The sequence below is a fragment of the Onychostruthus taczanowskii genome, unplaced genomic scaffold (genome assembly GCF_017590055.1).
Source record: "Onychostruthus taczanowskii isolate IOZ18803 unplaced genomic scaffold, ASM1759005v1 scaffold14, whole genome shotgun sequence".
NCBI lineage: Eukaryota > Metazoa > Chordata > Aves > Passeriformes > Passeridae > Onychostruthus > Onychostruthus taczanowskii.
This window is the reverse complement of record NW_024498573.1, coordinates 1,341,592-1,359,177: the sequence shown is the minus strand read 5'-3', so window position 1 is coordinate 1,359,177 and position 17,586 is coordinate 1,341,592. Positions and strand designations below refer to the sequence as shown.

Genomic DNA, 17,586 nt, shown 5'->3' with positions numbered 1-17,586 from the left:
CTCAGACCAAGGGTGAGCTCACTGGCAAGGCTAAAGCTCCCAATTCATCTCAGAATGAACAAGCTCCAGAGCAATTCCTTAAAAAAATGTACAATCAGTCATTTTCTTCGGTCTACTTCCCCTTTTTGTTATTTTCCCTGTATTCATTTCAGGTTTTTGGCTGAATCAGAAGCCTCTGGGCAGTTGTGCCCGTTCCCAAGGCTCTGCTGGGCATCCACCCTGCAGCTCCTCCATGCAAAAAAGAGCTTCCAGGAGCCAGAGCCTAAACAGACCTAGCTTTGCTCCTTTTTAGGGCAAGCTCAGGGTGGATCAGCTGGAATTTCCCCATGGAAAGGGTGCTCAGGCACTGGAACTGCCCAGGGAGGTTTGGATCCCCATCCCTGGAGGTGGCACTGGGGGCTCTGGGCTGGGGATGGGGCACAGCTGGGATTCCATGGGCTGGGAGGGTTTTTCCCACCTCAGGGATTCTGTGGTTTAGTTTAACACCAAACATGTGAGCACAATATGGCCTTAACTCCATTTCTCTGAGGGAAACCAAGGGCACAAACCAACCAAGGTTGAGCAAAACCAGCACCTGCTCCTTTTCCCAGAGGTTTTCTACTGGGGTGCACGAGGGTAGAACCAACCAGAACCCACAATCCCCCCCAGCAGAGGCCCTGGGGGCTGCTGGAGGCACAGCAAGCCCTGTGAGGTTGGGGTTCCCTGGTTCTGGGCTTGCTGAAGGCTCCTCCTGCTCACCCCAGGCAGCTCCAGATAAAACCCTGCAGGCTCAGCCTGAGTTCCCTCCCTGTGCTGCTCCTGACCCCAAACGTGCCCAGGCACACCAAGTGCTCATCTGCAAGGGCCTGCTCTGAAAATGCTGCATGGCAGAGGCTTCTCCCTTCCCCTCTGCCTCCTGTCCACAGCTCATCCACATCCTTGCCCAAAAAAAACGTCCCCAGTTAAAGCTGGCCCTGCTTTGCCAATCCCCGGGTCAGTTGTTGGGTGATTTACTCATCATCCAGCAGACCCCAAACAAACACATCAGCAGATCCCCACAAACACAGCCCCAGCAGACCCCACACAAACACATCCCCAGCAGACCCCACACAAACACAGGCCCAGCAGATCCCACACAAACACAGCCCCAGCAGATCCCCACACAAACACATCCCCAGCAGATCCCACACAAACACATCCCCAGCAGATCCCACACAAACACATCCCCAGCAGATCCCACACAAACACATCCCCAGCAGATCCCACACAAACACATCCCCAGCAGATCCCACACAAACACATCCCCAGCAGATCCCACACAAACACATCCCCAGCAGATCCCACACAAACACATCCCCAGCAGATCCCACACAAACGCAGCCCCAGCAGATCCCCACACAAACACATCCCCAGCTGCCCTCAGCAGGTCCCAAACAAACACATCAGCAGATCCCACACAAACACAGCCCCAGCAGATCCCAAACACATCAGCAGATCCCCACAAACACAACCCCAGCAGATCCCAAACACATCAGCAGATCCCAAACACACCAGCAGATCCCACAAACAGCCCCAGCTGCCCCTCCTCTCCCCCTCTCAGGTTTCCCTGCTGCTCTGTGCATCCCCTGCTCGGGCCCTGCAGGGCTCCTCTCCCCCAGCATTCCCAAGGCACAGTCTCAGTTCTGCAATGTTTGCTCGGGAGGCTTTCAGACTCTGACAGTTTTGACAAAATCAGTGTGGTTTGAGGAGGAGAACAACCCACACACACGAGCACAAAGCCATAGACATGGCATCATCTTCCTGAGGTGAGCAGAAATTCCACGTTTGCTCTCAAGTATTTATGAGAAAGAAACCCTTTTCATTGAAAAAGCTTCTTGTGGAGACTCATTTCAGACAGAGAGTGAAATAAACTCTCAGCTTCTGAACCCTCAGAGCTCATATTTTGTGCCATAAAATTTTCCAGCCTGGAGGTGGCTCTCCCAGGGCCAGCATGTCCTCAACCACAGCCTGCAGTCTCTCTGGAGCTTTTTTTGGTGCATCCCGCAGCCTTCAGACATTGACACTTTACACCTTCTCTGCCCCAAAAACCTTTGATTAGAAGGTATAATAACCAAAAATGGCTTTAAAATACCAAAATAACTTATTTAACAGGGTATTTTTTAAAGTTTCGTTTTCTTCACATTATTGGCTTGCCATGAAGTGCAGAAGTGAGGCAGGACAGCACTGATGGGTGAATCTTTTCTCTTAAATCTTCTCCTGCTTTTTACTATATTGAAATCCAGCCAGACTTACCCAGGTTGGAAGTCCAGCCTTGCCTTGGGGAACTTCTCTGGAAGAGCACCAAGGAGAAAACCCTGCTAGAAACAGGAAATTTTGGGTCTTGTCCAACCAGAACAACATTTCTGGGTCTGAGAGTCCCAGGAGAGCCCTGAACCAAACCAATTCCTCCTCACACTCTCCTTTAACTCCTCCTTTGCCCCCAAATTTGGGCACCACGGGAACTTTTACCTCCCCCAAAACAGGCTGGGTTTGGAGCACCTGTGTCCTGTTATCCCTGAACCCTGGGAAGGGAACTACAAAGCAGAGTTTTCACACAGAGCAAAGCAAGACAAGCAGGGTACAACGAGGTTAAAGAGAAATATTTTGCTTTAAAAAAAGGCCAAAGCAGGAAAACCTGGAGTTCCTCCCTTTGGCTGCTGGTGCTCGAGGGCTCAGCCACTAGAGGGAAATGTAAGATAAGGGAAAAGGGAACTTCACCTCTCCAGCTGGGGCTGTGCCTTCTTTCCAAAACCTCAAGAGATCAGAGTTCAGTGACAAAATGTATTTAGTTATTTTGAAAACTGGGGATTGGGAAGAAAGGAAAGGAGCAATAGTCAGAGCATTTATCTTTGAATACTCTTTTTTAAAGTGGAGAAAGAGAAAGGAGCTGTATTACATTAACCCTGGTAAGACTTTAAATGGTTGCAGAGATGTTCTTACTGGTAAAAGCAAAGCCCTTTGGGTGATAAAATAATTTAATTTTCTAGGCAGAATTAGGAAATAACCAGCTGAAGAGAATCAGTGGAGACAGCCACTCACTGCAGAGGAGAGGGAAAAGCTCTGTTCAGTGACAGGTCTTGCTCACAAGGTAAGAATTAATCAAAAGGGACCAGAAATGAAATTACCTGGGTCTGCTTTAACAGCACCTGAGGATGGCAGTGAAATGTGATTCCTGTTCTGGCTTTGGAGTGAAGGTGCCACATGGGATGGCCTTTTCCTGTTCACACCAAATCCCACTCCAAAGGACCTTTCTCCTCCCAACACACAGCTTTTAATCACTTTTAAAATGTCCCTTATGGCAGCAGTCTGGGAGCTTCACATCTCTGGTGTTCCTCTGCCTTCCTGGCACCATTCCCACTGCTCACACCAACACCCAAGCAGTGAGTGCTGCTGAGGAGCTCATTTTGGGATGCACATTTGTTCCTGCACTGCACAAACAGCCCTGCAGCTGCCCTGGGATGTCAGACACCCCACACTGGAGGCAGCTCAGGGAGTTGGATTTCAGGGTTTGCTCAGCAGCTCCTGTCCCTGCTGTCCCCAGGGCACCTCTCAGTGCCTCAGCCCAGCCTTTTCCAGGAGTCCTGCCCTCCAGCAGTGCCTTCTGGGCACGATTTATCCCTCAGAATCCCCCGGGGCAGTGCTGGAGGCAGATCCTCCATCAGCACGGAAAGCAGTCAGGTAATTAAGGTTTGCACTGTGATGCACAAAGATTTCCTGCTCAGCAGACGGGGGCAGCTGCAGGGTTTGCTTTGACACCTTTATGGATGATCCCAGCCTGCATTTCCCATCAAAGGCACTCAGCCATCCCAGGTCTGTGGCTCAGGGTCCTGCAGAGCCTCTCCAGGAGTTGTTCCATCCCAGTTCCCATCCAGCCCTGAGCAGGATCCTGGGGGATTCTGGTGGCTGCTCCTCCATCTGCTGCACTTCCACCAGTGACAGCACAATGATTCATCGAGTCTGGCTGAGGAGATTGGGAAATCAGTGCTTTAAAAGGCACAAAGATGTTATTTTTACAGGAATTTGGGTTGTTATCTGCAGTATGTACCACCTGCCATGGGGAGGATGTTAAATATTCCCCCAGCTCCCCTTGTGGAGAAGTGGTTTGGTGTAATTTGGATTGTGATCTGGGTCAGTCACAGGGGAAGGTCAGATTTGTGCTGTCCTGTAGCCCCTGAAGGTCACCAGGCCAGGTGATTGTGTTTTCTGGTGACACCAGGGACGTGGGGAGCACTCCCTGTGCCACTGCAGGGACTCAGCCTCTCCCCAGGGCTGCTTCTCCAGGAGCAAATGCACTTCAAGGTTCTCTCACCCAGTGGGGAGAAGTGACGTTTTACTGCCTGATTTTGCCATAAAGTCACATTTTCCTCAAGCCAGGTCTCCTCCAGAGCTCCATCAGGAGTGTGTGGGGCCAGGTAAGAACTCATTTCCATCTCTGTGCAATCCCGCCTCACAGTGCTGCTGGCAGAAAATAAACCTTCATAAACCTAAAAATATCATTTCTTTCCTCAAACAGGTTCAATTGGGGTCTGGAACTGATGGGTGTTTACTTTAACAGGGAGTTTGGAGCTTGTGGCATCTCCACAAGCCCAGGCCTCCAAGCCCTGCCAGCAGTGACATCCCAGAACTTCTGCCCCAAAGCCTCTGTGCCAGCACAGAGCTGGGAGCACGGTTTGATCTATAATCCTAAAGTTAATTAGGAACTTCTGGACCTCTGGGACCAGCTTCATTACAAGAATTAAAAATCTAAATTTTCAGCAGGAAATTAAAGCTCTGGGAAACGGTCAGTTGGTAAAAATGGCTCTGTTGGTACAAAGGGAGCAGGGAATAAATCCTGAGCACTTCTCCCTGGCTGAGGGAGAAGAAAGGGCAAGATTTGGTGGTCCCTAGCCAGCACTTTGCCCCCAGGGCTGTAGCTCCTCTCCTGTGAAGGAAACCTTGCTCCAGGAGAGCTTCCCCTGTGGAGGAAACCTCTCTTTGGCCAAACTGGGAGTGATCCAGGACTGAGGAGAGTGGGATGAATTCCTGGTTCCCTGCTCTCCCCAGGGAGCCTGGGAGTGGAGCAGCCTCTGCCAAAACGTGCCAGCATCTGTTCTGTCTGTGCTTCCTGACAAGTGAAGGTGCCTTTTCTCCTTGGTCTGTGCTCAGTGATCAATCCCTGTGATCCATCCCTCAGTGATCAGTTTCTGTGCTCAGTGATCAATCCCTGTGATCAGTCCCTGTGCCCAGTGGTCAATCCCTGTGTGTTCTCCCTTGTTCTCAGTGATCAAACCCTGTTCTCAGTGATCAGTTCCTGATCGATCCCTGTGCTCAGTGATCAATCCCTGTGATCAATCCCCATGCCCAGTGATCAATCCCTGTGCTCATTGATCAATCCCCATGCCCAGTGGTCAGTCCCTGTATGCTCTCCCTTGTTCTCAGTGATCAGTTCCTGATCAATTGCTGTGCTCAGTGATCAGTTCCTGTTCCCAGTGATCAATCCCTGTGCTCATTGATCAATCCCCGTACCCAGTGATCAATCCCTGTGATCAATCGCTGTGCTCAGTGATCAGTTTCTGTGCTCATTGATCAATCCCTGTGCTCAGTTTCTTTGCCCAGTGATCGATCCCCATGCCCAGTGCTCAGCCCCTGTGTGCTCTCCCTCTCTCCCAGACAGCAGCAGTGCTCCTTTCCCTGGAGCAGCCCCCCCGGAGGAGCAGCCCCCTGACCAGGAGCTCTGTCCCCCCTGAAGGGGAGCAGGCTCAGAGCTGAGCTGGGGCACGGCAGGAGCTGCAGAGGAGAGCTTTGCTTGCAGTGAGCCCCAGCGACATTCCCAGCTGCATCAGCCACATCCAGCGGCTCTATCCCCACAGGGCAGAGCTGCTGACATGTCTCTCTCCTGCTGGTCCCCTGCCAAACATCAAAAGCACTTTTCATGCGGAGCAGTTCAACAAAACTGACAGTGTGAAGTGAGGGAGGCCACAGATGAATGAGAATGGCACAAGATCTAAAACCCACTTGGAGCTGTTGAATTCCCCCCAAGGAAGCAGGGGGAAGCTGCTTCTGCTTATTCTGGTTCATTTGGTTCTGTTCTTCAGCTTTTCCCCTCAAAATCTGCATTTTGCTTTAAGGCAAAGCTGCAGAAATTGGAGGTGGTGCTGAGCAATTCCTCTGCTCCCCTTCTCCTTGGGCTCGTTTGTTTATTGTTATCTCCTGAGCTGCTGTCAGCTCAAAGGGAGCAAAGGCTTTGTCAGCTTTTAATTTCCTCACATGGACACCCCTCTTCCAAAACCACAAAAAGCAGCTTGGATTTTAGGGACAGAAATGGCAGAAAGGAGCAGTTGTTATGTTCTGTAACATTCTCCCTCATAATCCCCTCATTCCTCACCAGCCCCTGCAGACTATTTTTCCTCATGCTATTTGATTGGGGGAAAAAAATCTAAACTATTCCTAGTCACTTGAGAAAATAGCTGTCTGTGTATTTTGGGCATTGATGTAAAAGTGATGTACATTTTCCATCTCTCCACTAACCCCACCCTCATCCCAGAGCCACCCGAGGGTTGCTGCCTCTGTCCTTTCTTCCTCTGCTCTTTATGGGACATACTGAAATTTTTATTTGTCTCAGGGCTGCTGGTACCACTTGGAAAGTTCAATTAACAGAGGATTTTTCTTCCTTGTGCCCAACGATTTTTTTTCCTTGGAATTTCTGTCCCCTTCAAGCCCTTTTAGTCATGGTTTGGTGAGTGCAGCCTCTGCACCCAGGAAGTTTCACACACTTCTGCAGAAGGATCATGAAACTGAAACCTGCTGGGCTTTTGTGCATCAGGGAGGTGCAGAGCACCAAGAAATCACCCAGACAGAGGCTGGGGATGATAAGTGGGGTCTTATCTGTCTGTGATTTTAACCTAGAAAATTCCTTCCCTATCTGAAGGAGAAAACATTTGAAATGAACAAATGGAAAGCTGTGGGAAGTGCAGGAAGGTCTTTGGAGTCAGGAAGAGATTGTGTTAATACCAAACTTTGAATTCTTCATTAATACAGGATTAGGTACTGAAAAATCTCAGTTTGAAAAGAACACGAGCAATCTGCACTTCTGTGTCCCTTTAGACACTGCAGATCTGACCTTTGAGCAGGGACTTTGGAGATGCTCAGGGGCTCCTCTCTCCCTCCCTGTCTGCATTGCACTGACCCTGTTTGAAGGTCACCTCCCACTCCCTGCTGGGATGGACCAACCAGGGCTGTCACAATATGCCTGAAATATCATTTCAAACATCCTCCTTCCTCCTGCTGTTGCCTCCTGGAGTAAAGCTGCAGTTAGTCAGTCCTTTCCTCCAGGGACACGAGGTGCCAGCGCAGGGAAGGTGATTTACAGAAGGCAGATGAGAAAGGTTGAATAAATGTCTCATTTAGGGCCTGATTGTGCTATTGTTATTCATGAAGAATCATTGCTTATTCCCACCAGGACCTACTCTTGGATTAGCCTTGGCCTTAGCAGAAAAGGCCTTAAAAAGTCATTTTTGGCAGGAGAGCCCCTCTGCAGTGCGGCAGGGCCGGAGCTCTGCTCAGGGCCAGGAGGAGCCTGGGCTGTCACAGCTCCCTGGGAGCCCCTGCACGGCTGGCACCCCCACAGCAGAACATCTCCAACATTCCAGGGGGCAATGAGAGGAGCTGATCAAGCTGGGAGTGCTCCTGAGTCATTACTGCAGGTGCTAAACCATGTCTGACTGCTCCAGTCGAATGACTGCTCCCATCATCTCTCACCCAAAAATCCATCGCTGCTGGGATGGATGCTGGGAGCTCAGCTCCTCATTACCCTCAAATGCCTCTACATTCAGTCAAGAGGGAAACATTTCCTCTTTTTTTTTCCCTCTGAGCATGAAACTGGGGGAGTTTCTGAAGCAGCAAAGGCTGTGGCAGCAGCTCTCACAGAGCCCAGCCAGGCACACCCTCCATGGCTTTCCTGAAGCAAGGAAGCTGTGAAATCTCAGGGAAGTGCAAAGCTCACCTTGCAGGTTCATCAAGGCCAGTGCTAACTGAGCTCGTGGACCTGGAGCTTGGAACCAGGTGGGGATGGGACAGGAGGAGAGGGAACGGCCTCAGGCTGGGCCAGGGCAGGCTCAGGGTGGGCACAACAGGAATTTCCCCATGGAAAGGGTGCTCAGGCACTGGAACTGCCCAGGGAGGTTTGGGACAGGAGGAGAGGGAACGACCTCAGGCTGGGCCAGGGCAGGCTCAGGGTGGGCACAGCAGGAATTTCCCCATGGAAAGGGTGCTCAGGTACTGGAACTGCCCAGGGAGGTTTGGATCCCCATCCCTGGAGTGTCCCAGCAAGGGCTGGAGGTGGCACTCGGGGCTCTGGGCTGGGGACAAGGTGGGGATCAGGCACAGCTGGGACTCTTCCAACCCCAGTCATTCTGGGATTCTGGGATTCAGCAAAAACAAAGATGAGCCTTCAACAAGCAAAAATCCCTGGGCATGAGGCCAGGAAAATGTGTGTGTGATCCCTGTGCCATCCCTGCTGCAGGGCACAGAGCCAGCCCTGGCTCACTCTGTGACACTTTGCTGGGACACCCCAGGTGTGCTGGGAGATCTTTGCTGGGGACAGCCTTTGGTTGCTGCTGAAATCCTGGGGAGGAATTTGGAAGAGATTCCTGCAGGACTTTACAGCTCTTATAGAATTGAATCAGCCCTGTGGGATCTCCCTCAGCAGGGATCTTCCAGAGCAGCTGGACACAATCTAGAGCTCTGGGATGTTCCAGAGCAGATGGACACAATCCTGTCCTGAGCTCTGGGATGTTCCATATTAGCTGGACACAATCCTGAGCTCTGGGATGTTCCAGAGCAGATGGACACAATCCTGTCCCTGAGCTCTGGGATGTTCCAGAGCAGCTGGACACAATCCTGAGCTCAGGGATGTTCCAGAGCAGCTGGACACAATCCTGTCCCTGAGCTCTGGGATGGCCCTGCTGGGGCCTGTGGGGTCCCTCCCAGCCTGAGCCATCCTGGCATTCTGGGGGTAGAGAGAACCACATTGATCTCCAAAATATTTTGGCTAATTGAGCAGGAAGGGCTCAAGAGAGACGGGGACCAAATTCCTCCTCAGGTGCTGAAAGGCTTTTCAATTTATCTCAGATTCTTAAAAACCCAACAAAACAACAAGGGAGTTTTTATAGTGAGGTTTCTTTGTTTTTTCTGCTGCTGCTCTGCTGTGACTTAAGAAGTTTTTAATCTCAGCCGTTCAGTGCTCTCAGAGCCAGACAGCCCCAGCCCATTCCCATGGAAATTCTCATGCCTGGAGTGTGGAGCCAGTCCAAGCCTGGCAGGAACAGGGAAGGACTCACAAAGACTCAGAGAAATCCCAGGTTATTGGATTTGCTAACTCATTGCACTTTCATTTGCTAATTAACAAGCTCGAAGGAATGAAGAAAAGCCACCACCAGTTAAGATTCTGACCCCCTGCTGCTGCCCTGCTGCTCTTGTTTGCTGTTTATTGGATATAATCCCAATTTCTCCGTGGTTGCTGAGCTGAATTTTGGAGTTTTGAGTCAAATTCTTTGAGCAGGGCCCATTCTGAGTTATCCATCCTGCAAAACCCTTGGTGCAGGGCTGCAAAGCTGTCACTAAACGTGGAATTAAATATTCCCTTCAGGCACACTGCACCAACCACTGCACATTCCCCTGCCAGGAAGCAACTTCTGCTTTCCTGGGAGATGGGATGCCCAAGGAACCTCAGTGGAGGCCAAAGAACACCTGGAACCATTCCTCAGGGAGAAAAAAATCAGCTATCTGCAGCTCAGAACAGCACTCAGGTCACAATTAAGAATCTTTGTGTATTAATGAGGGAATTTTAGCCCTGTTGGCATTCAGAGCTAACTGGCTCCAAGTGAACTCTGTTCCTTCCAAGCTGAGCCTTTGCTAAGCTGCATAAAACAGGCAGGAGGTGCTTTTTGTTCCTTTTTTTCCCCAGAACTGCTCCGTGAAATCTGCCTGAGCCATCTGGACTTGTGTTTCCAAACTGCCCCTTCAGAGGGACACTCAGGCAGGTTTTGTTTTTCCAAATCCACCAGAGCTCGTCCAAAAGAACAAATAAATGTGCAAGGAGGAAGCTGGACTGCACATCAGAGCAGCTCTGCTCACTGGGAAATCCCACCCAAGGACCAGAACAGCTCTTGGAAGGATAAATCTCCCTCAGAGCTCCCTGCCAATAAAATTAGATGTGAGTTACTGATGGACTGAGTCACTGAGCAGACTGAGGGCTTGAAATGTTTTCCTATTCTTAGATGGAAAATGCTTTATAAATTCAGAATATTTTTTACTTAGGTGACAGAATATGTTTCCATAACACTTGAAATGAAAACTGACAATGGGTTGATAGAGAAATACAAGATTTTGTTTGAAACTCAGATTAATTTCACTTCTTGGAGTGGGAAACTGCAAAGCCTTGATTTCCAAAGCTCAGATTCCTTGTAAAAATCCCAAGATCCATTAACAGCTTGCAAGCTGTGCAGATCCTGTTGGAACAGCTGGGATCAGTCCCTGAGCTCCTGAGCATTTTCAGTAAAACTCTGAGCTTTCAAAAAGGCTCTGAATAATGGCAATTATTAATAATGGTAAATATTTTACAGTCAAATAATAACAGGGCTGAACAAAAGTGTCCATTTCTGGAAGGAGCCACCCAGCCCTTTTTTGGATTGGTGAGCTCTGGAGTGGAGAAGTTTGGGACAAGGAACAGGAGGAGCTTCAAGCCCTGGGTGTGCAAAGGCAAAGCCAAAAGAAATTTTGGCACCAGCCCATGGATTTGTGTGGAAAAGGATTCCAGGGAGAAGGTCTGGAGCAAATCCTCCAGGACTCTTTGCCTGGGGATGGTTCTGGTTGCATTTCTGGCTGTTACTGACAAGAAGTAACATCAGGCAACAACCAAAATCAGGTGCTGCAAGCACCTTCCTGGGGTTTGGGTACTGCAAAAAACCCTCCTGATAAAATGAGGCACATCCAGTGCATTTGGCCTGGTGGTCCCAAGCCCTGTGGTGCTGCTGAAATCTTCCTTTGTTTGGCCTCCTCTGGTGCCCTGAGGTTTCCTGGAGGTTCCCATGGCATTGGGAAGAGCTGCAGACACATCTGGAGCAGTCCCTTCCCTGCACACTCAGGATTTCCTGTAATTATGGGATTTTAGGTTCCTTCCAACCCAAACCATTCCCTGATCTGTGATGTGGAACAAGCAGTTGGGTACAAAAATGGCTTTTTGAACCCACTTTGGCCACGATGGATAACAGGATATTTCACTCCTTTTTCCCCTATCCCTTCCATTTCCAAATGTTCTTAACATGTACTTATTTCTTGAGTTCTAACTCTGTAAAAATGCCTCAACAGACGAAAATTAGACACAGGTTAATGAGACAAGCCAGAGCCAAGGAATCCTAGAGACAATACAGACATAAGTGTCCACTTACTGCAGCCAGGAGTCATTTCCTTATTTCCCTTTGATGGATTGAGGGCTTTTTCCCCTGATCACAATTGAGTGTAGGATATGTTAGATTGAAATTAGAATATATTAGCTTGCAGCTAATATATTCCCTCAGTTTATTGTCAGGATGAGATTGTTAACCAGTGATTCAGATTGATGGGTTTGCAGCAGAACCTGCTGCAGAAAGGAGAGGCAGAGGGAAAATAAGAAACGATTTCAAAGGGAAAGCATTTCTCCTCAGCAGCTCAGCAGACAACGGAGAAATTATTTAAACCATTCCTTAATCTGGAATTTATATTCCCTCCTAGGGCTATTAAGAAAAAATGACAAGAAGGATTTTAAAGGACAAGAATTGATTTTAACTCCTAAATTTTGCCTTTAGGATGTGCCCTTCCCACAGCACACGCTCAGGATTCAGACACTGCCCTGAGCCTCCTGTGACTGACAGTCCTGAGATAAACATTTCTGGAAGTGGATTTAGCCAAGGTTTCTTCCAGTGCTCAGTTGAGTTTCTGTTTCTCCTCCCAGTGATTTTAACAATTTAAATTTTAACAATTTAAATGTGGCTCTTCCCATTGAAAATGCTGATTTAAGTAAAACCTAAAAACTTCTGTAAAGTCAGGAAATCTATCCTTGCATGTCTCAGCGTGGGTTAAAAATCCATTTTCAGATGATTTTGGGTTTTGAGGCCAGTTTAAATCTGTTTCAATGGAAAAGCAGACAGATCTAGAACACAGGCAGCTTTGCTTACAGGCAAACAGCACATCAGAGGTTTGTCCATCCAGTTGTTCCTTCTCATCCCACCTCTCCAACCCCAGGAACTCGCTCACTCCTTGTTAATGAGCTGCAGGAGAAGGAAAGATCAGCCTTAGCCAAACAATAAACATCTGGATTGCTCATGGCCTCAGCAATTCTCACTCAAATCAGCCACTAACAGTTCCCAGAAGAATAAGATTTACAGTGTCTTTCTTCCTAATGGTTTTCTTTTTTTTCCATCTAAAGCTTGTGTTAATGGATTAAAGCCTAATAAATAAATTCTCCTGGAAGTGATGATTAATCAGTTATGAGTTACTCAGACCTTTTGGTTGGGCAAGGTTTGCTGAAGGGAAAGGGCCTCAAAATCCTGTGTGTGAGCTGAGCTCTGCTGCTGACCTGAGCCCGAGGCTCCTTTGGCAGAACCCCGTGCAGGTTAAATTCCAGTTGCAGGAAAGCTGCAGAGCTCAGGGAACCACAGAACAATGGAATTATCAGGTTGGAAAAGCCCTCCAGGAGCACTGAGCCCCAGCTGTGCCCGATGCCCACCTTGTCCCCAGCCCAGAGCACCGAGTGCCACCTCCAGGAGCTCCTTGGGCACCTCCAGGGGTGGGATCCAACCCTCCTGCTTTGCTTTACAGGATAAACTCTGAGAATTTTCCATTCAGGAGTCAAGAGTACTTCCATATTTTCTGCTTTGAGATGTTTTGCTGCTGTACAGCTAAATATATTTAGGACACAGGAATTACTTTGAACAACAGAAATATTTAATCACTTAAATGATAAAAATGCACTTTTCTGTCAGTCTCCTCACTGCACAGAAATTAGAGTTGGGGAGAACTTTAAAGCCAAGAGTTTCTCTCCTTTACAAATGAAGTCTCTTGGCCTTGCAAGACTTTTCCCTGCATTTTATTTACTGCTGGTTTATCCCAAGGGAGATAAAGGTGTCATAAATTACAGAGTCCCAGCACTTAGTCTGGAGGATAATTGGTGAAGTCTCCTGTGTCAGGAAGATTTTCCCAGCCCTGTCACCAAAATGTCTGTGGGATTAATCATCAATCATTAATCATTAATCAGCACAGCAAATACCAGAAATAGAAACACACCAAGCTCTGCTCCTTTTTTTCACTCTTTCTGTTGATAATGCGAAGTAATTGACATTAAACTACTTGACAGACACTGATTAAGCCTTGGGGTTGTTATGGATCAGTGCTCCCAGTGCTCCCAGTGCTCCCAGTGCTCCCAGTGTTCCCAGTGCTCCCAGTGCTCCCTGTGCCCCCAGTGCTCCCAGTGCTCCCAGTGTTCCCAGTGCTCCCAGTGTTCCCAGACCTCCCAGTGCTCCCAGAGCTCCCAGTGCTCCCAGTGCTCCCAGTGTTCCCAGTGCTCCCAGTGTTCCCAGAGCTCCCAGAGCTCCCAGTGCTCCCAGAGCTCCCAGTGCTCCCAGTGCTCCCAGAGCTCCCAGTGCTCCCTGTGCTCCCAGAGCTCCCAGTGCTCCCAGTGCTCCCAGAGCTCCCAGTGCTCCCAGTGCTCCCAGAGCTCCCAGATCTAAGGCAAATCCTGGCTCCCTCAGGAGAGACTTCCAGAGTCCCCACCTCACTGGTTTTCCAGGTTCCCAGAATGTTTTATGGTTTTTTTTACACCCTGGGACACGTTTCACAATCCCAGGGTGCTCCAAGCCCCATCCAGCCTGGCCTTGGACACCTCCAGGGATGGAGAATGCTCTTATTCAAATAAATGCAAAGCAGGGCTCATTTGGTTTGCAAATCTCAGCCAGGGACCCTCCCCAGAGCTCCCCAGCTCCTGTGGGTTTGACCTTGGGCTCAGGAGTTGATCCATCTTTTCCCTGGCTCCCCCTGGGGAGGTGGGTGAGCTGTGCAGGAGCAATCTGGAATTCTGCAGGAGAAATCCTGCTCTGCCTCCAGGCCATTCCCAGCTCAGCCCCAACACTCCCAGTGCTGCCAGTCTGTGCCCCAGGTTTTGGGAATGGGACAATGTTTGACCTTCCCTGTGAATTTCATACATAAACATAAAAATATATTTAAATTATTTTAAAATAATAAAAATAATATAACATATAAAATATAATCTATTATTTATAGACAAATATCTATATTTATTTAAAGAGAAAGCTGCACCATAGTATATATTATATAATTATATTGTATATATATATATAAAATATATAATATCTAGATAATAATATATTATAGTATATATAATTATATAATATGTACTATTATATTATATAATAATATATTTTTATAAATATAGAATTTGTATTTATATAAATGCATATAAATCTAAAAAAATATAGAAAATGAAAATATAAAAATATATTCACAATATTTTAAAATATTTAAACCCCCTCCCACTGGGGGGCTGTGCTCTCCACCATCATCACAGGAATTCCAGGTTTGAGCAGTGCCAGGTCAAAGCAGTGAAAGGGAGAGCCCAGAGCCCCCAGTGAAAGGAGCTGACTGGTGCTGGGCTGAGTTCCTGGTGCCCCAGCAGCTCCCAGCTGCAGAGCAGCTCCCCAGGAGCCTCATCCCAGCCCAGCATCCCTGGGAGCTGGGATGCAGAGCTCTCCCTGGCACCTGCAGGGCACAGGTGGTGCCACCCTGAGAGCCCCGGGCTGGCTGAGCTCCCACTGTGACTCCCAATAAAATGCCAGCAGAACAGCTCAGCTCCAGGCTGCAAGTGCAATCTAATGCACTCCCAGAAATGATCTCCTTTAAAGGTGCATATTCCCCCTGCTAATTGAAGAGCAGGCACTGGAAATAAACAGGTAATTGGTTCTGGCTGTAAATGATTTATTGGGCATTGTGATAAACAGCACAGCTCTTTCTGCTCTCAGCCCACGGCTCCCCTCACCCCGCTGCTCCTGCCTGGATAATTGGCCTTGCTTGCAAATCTGTTTGGATTGTACAAGATTATCTGTTAGTGCTAGGAGATGAAATGTCATAAAATGAGAGGTGCTTTCAGAACCCTTGAAAGTGCAGCTGTAAACACCAGACGCTGCCTTGAAGGGAGAGTCTGGAATTTTAGGATTTTTATTGATCCTAAAAGCTTCCCCGTGGTTTCAAGTGAAGTGTTGTGACTCAGCAAAGGATTCACCCCAAATCACTTCAGCTCCTCCAGACTGTGCCAGGAAATGACCCCGGGGTTACCTGGATCCAGGTGAGGCACAGAGCAGCTACAAACACCCGGAGCAGGGGTGCTCCCTCAAACAGCTCCCCACTCGTGAGCTGCTGCCTTCAGCTGCACCACTCTGTGCTCTCTCCAAAAAGCAGACAGGAGAGATGGAAGTGGATCCTGGCTCCAGAATGCTCTCAGGAAACATCTGTGCAGCTGGGGAGCTGCAGCACTGTCTGCTGCACTCTTTCAAAGAGACACTCCAGCTCTGGAGAAAGGCACATTGATTTAGGAGGGAAAAGAAAGGGGGAAATATATTTAGAGGATTACCCAGGGCCTTTTTCACTCATTTTCCTGTGTGTTTTCATGAGATCCAGTAGAGGACTGGGAACCAGGGCACAGGGTGACAGGAGGGGCCCAGAGGGAAACATCCAAGAGGAGACTGAGAGTCTGCACTGGGCAATATCCCATAAATACCCTCTGCCACAGAAACCCCAGTGACCACCCCGACCTGAGGGAGCCACAGGATGTCTGAACATGTTCTCCCACGTGCTGCCTGCCCACGACTCTCCAGATCAGTTTTCCAGCTGTTCTGACCCTTTCCTGTTGTGCAACTCCAGCTGAAAGATCAGGAATTATTGTTAGGGGAGAGCAGAAAGTCCCAGATGCTGTCAGGAACTGGGAATTCTGGGCAGAGCACCCACAAGTCCCCACTCTGGTGGAGCACTCCTGGTTTCTCAGCCCAATAAAGAATATTTTCAGCTGAATTATTTAATGAGAAACATGAGTACAAATGTGCCACCTGCCAGGGAAGCAGATGGATTTGGTGACAGTCCTGCAGCTGGAAAGGAGAGTCCTGGAACCCAACATTTCTGCACTTGTTCTAATTATTTATTGAAAACTGCAAGCTTGCATCTGGAAAATCACCAAAGCTGCAACACAACTTCATCACCAAACTACATTTTTTTCCCCTCTCATTTTTAGAATATGTTTAAGGATTTGGATCAACCCCAGGAAATGAAATCCTTAAATCCTTTTGTGTCCCCCAAAGATGCAGCAGCAGTTCTCAAGGCACATCTGCACCCCCAGGGAATGAAGTGCTGTGTGTATCCTGGGGGCTCATGCCCACAGAGCCCCCTTCCTGCCCTGCTGGTATTCCCAAAAGAGGCACTAACTGGGGTTATTTTTCCTGGGCTGAATCACACAACTCAAATCATCTCTTCTTTCTCTGCCAGCTTGAGAAAAAACCCCAAGGCCATCTATCCCTAACCACTGTGATTATAATGCAGTTCCAAATTAGTGCATCAAAAGCCAATAAAAGGACATGGACAAGACAGACTGCCAGCACAGAAAACCATAAATCCATGAAAAATAGCCCTGCTCAACAGCTGGCCAGGTTTAATTTTCAAATAAACAGGAGAACATGTCACCTCTTGTTCTGCTTAGCATTGATTTAATGCTTGAATTTTCATTTAAATCATTTCATTTCCAGAACTTTTAGGTCCATCAGAGCTCAAGCAATCCTGGGGCTCAGCTTATCCAGGGATTGATCTGGGGCCACTCTACAAAACAGATTAATTGAGATTGATTGATTGATTGATTGATTGATTGGGCCCTGCCTGCTGCACACACTAATTCTGGACCATTTAAAGCTCATAAGGCTTTCTGTTTGGATTCATTGATTCCACAGGGTAATAAACTCACGACTGGGTGCTCAGCCAAGAGCAGAGAACTGATGGAAGGAAGAGGAGATTGAAATCAGGTCAGAGTGGGAAGTGAGGAGTTGCAATGCCCTGCTCCTGCTCGGATTGTCCCCAGCTGCCCCTTTCCTTCCCGTGGAAAAATGTGGGAACTGTCTTGAGTTTGTGGCTTGGCAGCATTTGCATCTTACAAATGACATGAAACATGAAATAACAACCACAAAAAAACAACCACAAAATAACAACCACAAAATAAGAGCCACTTATTTGAGATAAGAGCCCTCAGCATTCCCCAGGACTTGTCAGGATCTGGATGTTGGAGAATAATCCCAATTCCATAACAAACAGGTGAATCTGGAATATCAAATATCAATATACCAAAGCCTCTCCCATGCTCAAGTTGCAGGGTCAGGGTTGATTTCAGGGCTTTTGAGCCCCTGCTCTTCTCCACAGAGGCCTCCTTGGAAGGTGATTTCTCTCTCCACATCAGGTCCATGCAGCTCTCCACAACTTCCTGCCCCAATTCCAGCTTCCCACCCCATC

The 17,586-nt window shown here is 48.4% G+C and overlaps 1 protein-coding gene across 1 annotated transcript in view; it reads right to left on the bottom strand.

Moving 5' to 3' along the window:
- IL12B (interleukin 12B) overlaps positions 1-12,291 on the bottom strand; it is a 36,804-nt gene extending 24,513 nt beyond the window's left edge. The window contains exon 1 of the mRNA XM_041397889.1: positions 12,210-12,291. Coding sequence (XP_041253823.1) covers positions 12,210-12,257 — 48 coding nt within the window. The 5' untranslated portion in view covers positions 12,258-12,291. The remainder of the gene's footprint in view (positions 1-12,209) is intronic.
- Positions 12,292-17,586: the final 5,295 nt, after the last annotated feature.